Source organism: Bos indicus, chromosome 7 (assembly GCF_029378745.1).
Source record: "Bos indicus isolate NIAB-ARS_2022 breed Sahiwal x Tharparkar chromosome 7, NIAB-ARS_B.indTharparkar_mat_pri_1.0, whole genome shotgun sequence".
Taxonomy (NCBI): Eukaryota; Metazoa; Chordata; class Mammalia; order Artiodactyla; family Bovidae; genus Bos; species Bos indicus.
In genome coordinates, this window is record NC_091766.1 from 8,331,205 (window position 1) to 8,340,730 (window position 9,526).

Here is a 9,526-nt window from a genome sequence, read left to right on the forward strand (position 1 = left end):
TTTATAGCTGAGTAATTTATTATTCAGTTCATCATAGGAGGGACAACTTTGTTCTTTTAATGTGAAACATTGGACAGTGCACTCCTTGGCTCCCTGACACCTTTGCTAAAACCAATTGGCATTTTACATTTATATATAAAGAAAGAGCTGTCATTTTGCTCCTTATTATAAAATGTTTGTAAATTATGAGATATGTTTCGATTTTTAAGTTACCATTATCTATCTTAGTTCCCTTCTCGCTTCTTTTGTGGCTCGTCTGGTAAAGAGTCCCCCTGCAATGTGGGAGACCTCGGTTCCATCCCTGGGTTGGGAAGATCCCCTGGAGAAGGGAAAGGCTACCCACCCCAGTATTCTGGCCTTCTGGCCTGGAGAATTCCATGTACTGTATAGTCTATGGGGTCGCAAAGATCAGACACGTGTGAGCAACTTTCACTTCACTTCATTATCTTAGTACATTATAGGGATGATCTGATTTAATTTTTAGAGAAGTTCCTTCTGTGAAGTAATACTATTATAACTCCATTTACCATTTCAGGAATGAGTCTGAGAGGCATTTAATGTTCTGCTGAACATTACAAACCAGTTTAGGGATGGAATCTTAAATGCACTTTTATCAGCATGGTTCCAGTTCTCAGACTTTGGGTAGTGTTTCTCAAGCCGAGATGGTTTTGCTCCTGGTCTTATTTGTCATTGTAAGATGGGATGCTGCTAAACACTCACAACACATGGATTACACTCAACACAAGTGTTTATCCTTCCCCAAATGTTAACAGTTAGGCGGTGAGAAAACTCATTTACACCAGCATCTCTCCAATTCCATTGTGCATACAAATCACCAGGAATTCTAATTCAAGGAAAATTCCAATTGAATGTCTCTTGGGCTCTAAGACTCTGCATTGCTAACAAGATCCTGAGCACTGTGAAGCTGCAGGTTCTAGTCTGTAGGTCATACTTGGAGTAACAAAGCTCTGGTCCTGTGTTACATTCAGTTACAGGAATGTTTCGGTGTTCTCTCCCAAAAATCATTTTTTTTTCCTTGGCTCTACCACAGGGTACATGTGGGATCTTAGTTTCCTGACCAGAGATCAAACCCTCACCCCCCTCATTGAAAGATCAGAATTTTAACTGCTGGGCCATCATGGAAGTCCCCCCAAATTATCTTTGTATGTAGCTTTGAAAGAAAAGTTTTCACTCACTGCAGAGGCTGTGATAAATTCTGTTTAATTTTTATGTAAGGGCTTTTGAATGACAGCAAATAACATATAGCAGAAAAAGCCTTTGTAGTGGGCAGAATACGGGCCTTAAAATGCTGTCCACATACTAATACCATGAGCTTTTGAATATGATAGCTTACAGCATAATGCTGGTAGATTAAAAAAATTGTTAATCATTGACCTTAAAATGAGAAGATTAGCTTGGATTATCCAGGTTGGTATAAAGTAACCCTAACAGTCCTCTAAATGTGTTGACTAGAGGAAGAGCTGGGATCAGAGAGAGAGTTGAAGATGCTATGCTACACATTTTGAAGATGACAAAATACTACCTGATGCGAAGAACTGACTCATTGGAAAAGACCCTGATGCTGGAAAAGATTGAGGGAAGGAGGAGAAGGGGATGACAGAGGAGGAGATGATTGGATGGCATCATAGACTCAATGGAAATGAGTTTGAGCAAGCTCTGGGAGATAATGAAATACAGGGAAGCCTTGAGTGCTTCAGTCCATGGGGTCTCAAAGAGTTGGACATGACTTAGTGACTGAACAACAATGAACAAAAACAACAAAAGAACCACTTGATCAGGAATACACAAGCCTACTAGAAAGTGATGTAGGGAAGTTTTCTTCCCTGGAGCTTCCAGATGGATCCCAGTTCTCACAGACACCTTGTATTCAGCCCATTGAGATGAAACTAGACTTTTGATTCTTAGAACTTTAATTTTTAAGGCACTAGTGCAATAATTTGTTATGCAACAGTAAGAATGAAATGTGTCACTGAGCCAATAAAATATGGCTCACAGGAACTGGGTTTAAGCTTCTCAATTCAGTCATTTAGTTTCCTCTGGATTACAGTATTTTGTGTGAGTGACCCACTTTAATAGGAGACAAAAATGAGAATCAGTTTGGATATGTTTGCCCTATTAGTTGGTGCACTGAGTTCCCATTCCATAAATATAAGCATGGGTCTGATTGTGAGGACTTAATTAAGATGTCATTTTTATCACAAGTAAGATCACACTGTTTTTGTTCAGTTGCTAAGTCGTGTTCAACTCTTTGCGATCCAATAGACTGTAGCCTGTCAGGCTCCTCTGTCCGTGGGATTTCCCAGGCAAGAATATTGGAGTGGGTTGCCATTTTTTTCTCCAGGGGGTCTTCCCGACCCAGGGACTGAACCCGTGTTTCCTGCATTGGCAGGCGGATTCTTTGCCACTGAGCCACAAGGGAGGCCCATTTTAACTTAAATTATTTTGCCTAAACTTCTATATTCCTTGAATTTCATGTTAATTCAGACATTCATTATTTTTATTTCTTTATATTCCAACTTTCTTTAAAAGTTTATTTTTTAGTATAAATTTATTTATTTTAGTTGGAGGCTAATTACTTTACAATATTGTATTGGTTTTGCCATACATTGACATGAATCTGCCATGGGTGTACATGTATTCCCCATCCTGAACCCACATCCCACCTCCCTCCCCATACCATCCCTCTGGATCATCCCAGTGCACCAAGTTTCTTTCAACATAACAAATTGGATTATAAATGTTTCTGTGTGCATGTGCTTATATGTATATTAATGTGTTTATTTGAGAGAAGATTATATACAATTAACGCACACACATATGCCTCTTACATATGAATTTTTTAGCTATACAGCTATTTTTACAGATTTCCTATTTTCTCACAGCATTCCTCAGAAGTTATGTTTATTATTCCACATTATCTTCAGAAGTAAGGAAACAGAGGCCAGGGGAATTCCATTTATTAAGAGGGATGGTACGGGGAGGGAGGAGGGAGGAGGGTTCAGGATGGGAACACGTGTATACCTGTGGCAGATTCATGTTGATATATGGCAAAATCAATAAAATATTGTAAAGTTAAAAAATAAAATAAAATTAAATAAAAAAAATAAAATTAAAAAAAAGTACACATCAAAGCAGTAAAACTTATTGCATACCTTCTCAAGATATATAAAAATGGAACTAGGTTGTATATACTCTTAATTTTAATGACTTTTAACTGGGTTCACTTTATTCTATGTAACTATGCTTTAATTGATTTGTCAGAATTTAAAAATTCCAGTATGCATATCATGGAAGTATCTGAAGCAAAAGTAACTGAATCACATCTAACAGGAGTGGGAAGTTTTGCTTCTAAATGAGATAAAGCAAAGCTTCTTATGTGGATATTAAAGTAGTTAATGACTTCCTAGATGGCTCAGTAGTAAAGAATCTGCCTGCCGATGCAGGAAATGCAGGAGACACGGTTCCATCCCTGGGTCAGGAAGATCCCCTGGAGAAGGAAATGGCAATTCACTTCAGTATTCTTTGCCTGGGAAATTCCACAGACAGAGGAGCATGGTAGGCTTCAGTCCATGCGGTCGCAAAAGAGTCGGCCATGACTGAGCTACTGGGCACACACACATGTAAGGTAGTTAAATTATATTAAGACAACTCACATTAATAAACTCATTTCCCCCCTAAAAACTGGGACATTAGCCTACATACATCAAAGGAGTTTTAGACAGAAGAGGAGTACAGCCTCACACGACATCATGGATGAGTCTTAGAATCACAACATAGAGTTTCATGTCTGACTACAGACTCATGGAGAGGAAGGGGGTGACAGAGGATGAGATGGTTGGATGGCATCACTGACTCAATGGGCATGAGTTTGAGCAAACTCCAGGAGATAGTGAAGGACAGGTAAGCCTGGCATGGTGCAGTTCATGGGGTCACAGGGAGTCAGATATGACTTAGGGACTGAAGAGCAAGAGACTCATGAAAAGCCCTGCAGAGATCAGGACAAGTCCCCATCCTATAATGCCATTAGATAATAGAGATGTTCTATTAATCAGTTCTATTTAGGCAAGTTTGTATGTAACAGTTGTTACTGAACCAAACTTGAGTATCTCCCCTGAGTGCAGTAAAGCCAATCTACTGACACCAGGTTGTGCTGCAGCAAAGCACAGGGATTATTGCAGGGTCCCAAACAAGGAGAATGAGCAACTCATGCTCAAAAGACCCCAAATCTCTGATACATTTCTGGAAAGAGGTTTTAAAGACAATGTGAGAGACTGGGTCAAAGTTGTGAGATCAGATTGTGTGCAATTATTCTGATTGATTGGTGGTAAGTTAACAGAATAATGTTTTTGGAATCATAGTCATCAATCTTGTTCCAACTGGTCAGGGGTCTAGGTGCTTGTGGTTGGCATGCAGTTAAGACTTTCCACCTGATTGGAGTTTTTGACTCTTCAAGATGACTCAAGCATATGGTGCAAGAATTATCTATAGGCAGGGGTGGGATGATTTGAAAGAATAGCATGAAACATGTACCTTGCCATATGTAAAATAGATGACCAGTGCAAGTTCGATGAATGAAGCAGGACACTCAAAGCCAGTGTTCTGTGACAACCTAGAGGGATAGGTTGGGAGGTGGGTTCAGGTTGGAGTGGACACATGTATATCTGTGGCTAATTCACATTGATGTTTAGCAAAAACCATCAAAATCTTGCAAAGTAACTATCCCCCAATTAAATAAATTAATTAAAGAAAAAGAATAGCCAGAAAAATACTTTAATGTTAAGAAAAGGGAATTATCTATAGCCCTTGAAGAGGAGCGAAGGTCCTTAATTTTATTTTGTGAGTGCTAAGTCATTTTGGTCGTGTCTGACTCTGCGATCCTACAGACCATAGCCTGCCAAGCTCCTCTGTTCATGGGATTCTCCAGACAAAAATACTGGAGTGGGTTGTCATGCCCTCCTCCAAGGGATCTTCCTGACCCAAGGTCTGAACCTCCATCTCCTGAATTGGCAGGCAAGTTCTTTACTACTAGTGCCACCTGGAAAGCCCTGACTTTGTCTTATGGCTAGGCTATTGCTATTTTGTGTTTTGTTTTGTTTAGTCACTAAGCTGTGTCTGATTCTTTGCAACTCCATGGATAGTAACCTGCCAGGCTCCTATGTCCATGGGATTTCCCAGGCAAAAATACTGGAGTGGGTTGCCATTTTCTTCTCCAGGGGATCATCCCAATCCAGGGATCGAACCTGTATCTCTTGCATTGGTAGGCAGATATTTACTGTTGAGCCATCAGGGAAGCTCAAAGGTCCTTGACTTTGTTTTGTTTTACTTGACACTTTTCCTTTGTTCTGCATTTTCACACTTTTCTGATTAAATCTGCTCTTTGGATCTCAGGGAAAGCATAAGAGGCTTAAATTCTCAGCACACACGATGAAGGAGCCTCAAGAGTGTCTGTCTCTGGGAAGACCCCACAAGATCTTGCTCAGTTTCACAGCTAACTGATATGATAATAAAACCGAATGGAATTGGAGGTGATTGTGATAGTCTCATTCTGCTTGTTGAAAACATTTGTTTGAAATTTGAAGATAACTGTCATGACTACTCTGCTGCTCAACTTTATTTTATATAAAATATGAAACAAAAATATGTCAAAAATAAATTAAAAAAATGGAAAACTGACTCCCTTTGAGGTCATGTGGAGAGGCTGGAAAGATATGCATATTTGCACAACAGGAACCCAAGCTTTCCAGTGAGTCATCCTTATAAGGGTGATATATAATGGATGATATTAATACTGTTCACTCTCTGCCCTTTTAGCAGTTGTGAGAAAATTTTAAAGAGTGGAAGTTATTTCATTCTGAGGAATGGAAGGAATTATATGTTGTGGAGGCAGTGGAAATTTCAAACAGACACAAGAAAATGATTTAATAAAAAACCAAAACGTGCCTCCAGTCCTTCAGCTCAACGAATATTCCTTATAAATGAACACTGATGGTCCATATATTGATGAGTATGTGAACTGTCTGAAAAATACATCTTTTTCATAGACAGTATTTTGTTTCATCGTACTTAGGTTTAAGGCCATGCATGCTTAGTCACTTCAGTTGTGTTCTACTCTTGGTGACCCAATGGACCATAACTACCAGGCTTCTCTGTTCATGGGATTCTCCAGGCAAGAATACTGGCATGTGTCCCGTAACCCCAGGGAACCTTCCCGACCCAGAAATTGAACCCATATCTCCTGTGTCTCCTGCATTGTCAAGTGGGTTCTTTATAACTAAGCATCACCTGGGAAGACCAGCCTAAGGCCATAATTAGCCATATTATATCTATCTATTTACTCATAGGTGACTTCAGAGTAGATTCCACTTAGAGATGTATTTTATTGTCAGATATTTCTAGTGACAGAGTAGACTCAAGGCTATAGTAGACAGAGTAGACTCAAGGCTGTACAGAAAATAAGAGCTTAATGAGTAGAAAATACACTTGCTCAGTGATAACAACTCATCTGTTAAATTTGGATTATCAAAAAGAGCAATTAATGTAGTGATATGTAAAGAATGATTTTTGCAAAAGTTAGAAATGATGGTCTCAGATTTTCATCTGTCGTAGACTTATAAATAGTTCTGATTGCCAAGAAGTTTTCTTCCCACTTATGGGAATGGTGCAGCTCATGATTATTTCTTTTAGTCAAACAAAATAAAAAATACTCAATATGGCATATTTTATTTTAGAGGAAATAATTAAGAGATCCATGTAGATTCTTGAGATAAATGGGTATTTTCATATATTTCACATCCAAGATTGGAAATGCAATTGTGAGAGTATGAAAATGAAAAAGGGAAAAATCATGCATATCACAGATATGACAAAACACACGAGTGTGTGGTATACATTGTGTGAAGTCAAAATCAAAATAGAAATTCCAAGGAAAATAAAAGAGGCAATGTTCTACTTTCACAATATGATCAAAGACTGGCAATGTTTGGCACAGGTTTTGAGCTCTGCTATCATGGGCACTTCTTAAGCCCCAAAACAAAATGACATTTTAGAGCTACCTCTTCAAAGAGTATTTTCAGACCCATCTTTAAGTCTTTATTTCTCAGACTGTAGATGAAGGGGTTCAGCATGGGTGTGACCACGGTGTACATCACCGAGGCTGTTGCACTTGAGTGTAAGCTGTGGGTACCAGCAGAGCTAAGGTACACTCCTAAACCTGTACAATAAAATAAGGAGACAACGGAGAGGTGAGATGCACAGCTGGAAAATGCTTTATACTTGCCCTGAGCTGATGAGATTCCATGTATGGAGGAAAGTACCTTATAATATGAGTAAAGGATACCAGAGAGGGGACCACCGGCCAGTAGGACAGCTGCAAAATATATCAGTATGTTGTTGAGAAAGGGGTCAGAACTAGCAAGTTGTATTATCTGATTGAGTTCACAGAAAAAGTGGGGGATTTCTAAGACTGTACAGAAGGACAGTCTCAACACCATTAAGCTTTCTAACAAGGAATGCAGGATACTGATGATCCAGGACACCAGCACCAACAATCCATAGAGCTGGGGGTTCATGATGACTGAGTAGTGCAGGGGATGGCAGATGGCCACAAAGCGGTCATAGGCCATCACAGTCAGCAGTAAAATGTCCAGTACTATAAAGAGTGTGAAAAAATACACCTGGGTGATGCAGCCTTCAAATGTTATGACTTTGCTCTGGGTCTGGATGTTCCACAGCATCTTTGGGATGGTGGTGGAGGTGAAGCAGATGTCTACAAAGGACAGGTTGGAGAGGAAGAAGTACATGGGGGTGTGGAGGTGGGAGTCTGAGCTGACGGCCAGGATGATGAGCAGGTTTCCAAACACAGTGATCAGGTACATGGAGAGAAAAAGTCCAAATATGAGAGATTGAAGTTCTGGTTCCTCTGAAAATCCCAGAAGGTGAAATTCTGAAACCCCCGTTAGGTTCTTTGGTTCCATTTGGTGGTTTGACTACCAGGAAAGGGGAAAATTACGTGACTATTTTCACACAAATGGGCATTCCTCACATGATTGAATTGCTATCTTTTATATTTTCCCATAAAGATATTAATGTCAATATTTTGTTCACAGATTTTGTGTACTTTAGGTAAACTACCCACTTCAGTATTCTTGGGCTTCCCTTGTGGCTCAGCTTGTAAAGAATCTGCCCGCAATGCTTGAGACCTGGGTTCAATCCCTGGGTTTGGAAGAACCCCTGGAGAAGGGAAAGGTTACCCACTCCAGTATTCTGGCCTGGAGAATTCCATGGACTGTCTAGTCCATGGTGTCTCAAAGAGTTGGACACGACTGAGCGACTTTCACACTTCACGAGGTAAACTCCTGTGTCATCTCTAATTAGCAGACTTGTCTAAGAGTCAGTGTTTTCCCCAAGATGTCACATATTCAGAGTTTTAGTGAGAAATTATTTCATGCATCTGAAAAATATAAGTTGAATAGTAACAATGTCCAAAGTACTGTCTATGCAGGGAATGTAGTTTGCTAAAAACAAAAGCTCCTAAGATCCCATTTTGGAGACAGAATATAAGCCAACAAAAATTATATAGCATATCAGATGGTGACAGGTGTTATGTAGAAAAAGGAAGGAGGTATGACGTAGAGAGTCAAAAGGGAGTGTGATTTTTCATGTCTGTTTAGGCAAGACCTGTGAACAAGGTGCTATTAGATCAGAGACCTCAAGGATGACAGAATTAGGGCCATGAGCATACCTGGGGCAGTGCATCTTGGCAAGGGAGCAGCTAATTTGAAGGTCCTGAAGAAGGTGCTTGTTTAAGATGTCCCAGTCCAAAAAAGAAAGCCAGTCTGGTGAGGGACATGAGCAGGAGGGAGGGGAGAGATGGTGTCAGATGTTGAGGAACAAGGTGTTCTCCCTCCTGCGGCTGAAACATCAAGTCACAAAGGAGTTCTTCATCCATGTTATGTTTCTTCTATATTTTAAGGAATTCACTGTTAGAAAAAGCCATATGAGAGACAATTGAAGGAAAATGCAAAACCAAATACCAAATGAAAAGTTTAGAATCATTGTTGTTCAGTCGCAACTGAGAGGGTAACAAGGCAGGAAGGCTAGGGGTCTCCAAATGGAAGAAATAGGCTGCAAGTGCCAGCCATTTTTTAATCTCTTTTAACCGGCAGGAGGAAACAAACTACAAGTGTGAGACCTTTTCCCCCTTCTCTATACAAAATTAAAAGGCAGTTTCTTTTAAAATTCTGTGTTGCCATGAAAACACCTGATTCCACCTGAACTTAACTTTTTTCAAACCTTGAGCTAACTATGTGCACTGGGACGACCCAGAGGGATGTTATGGGGAGGGAGGAGGGAGGAGGGTTCAGGATGGGGAGCACATGTATACCTGTGATGGATTCATTTTGATATTTGGCAAAACTAATACAATTATGTAAAGTTTAAAAATAAAATAAAATTAAAAAAAATATTCCTTGTTCTGGATCTACTCATTATAGTGAAATGCACTTCT

The 9,526-nt window shown here is 39.7% G+C and overlaps 1 protein-coding gene across 1 annotated transcript; it reads right to left on the reverse strand.

Moving 5' to 3' along the window:
* Positions 1 to 7,025: 7,025 nt before the first annotated feature.
* On the reverse strand, positions 7,026 to 7,994 carry LOC139183924 (olfactory receptor 7A17-like). Its single transcript, XM_070792229.1, has one exon. It carries the CDS (start codon positions 7,992 to 7,994, stop codon positions 7,026 to 7,028), a length of 969 nt encoding a protein of 322 aa, XP_070648330.1.
* Between the last annotated feature and the right edge of the window lie 1,532 nt (positions 7,995 to 9,526).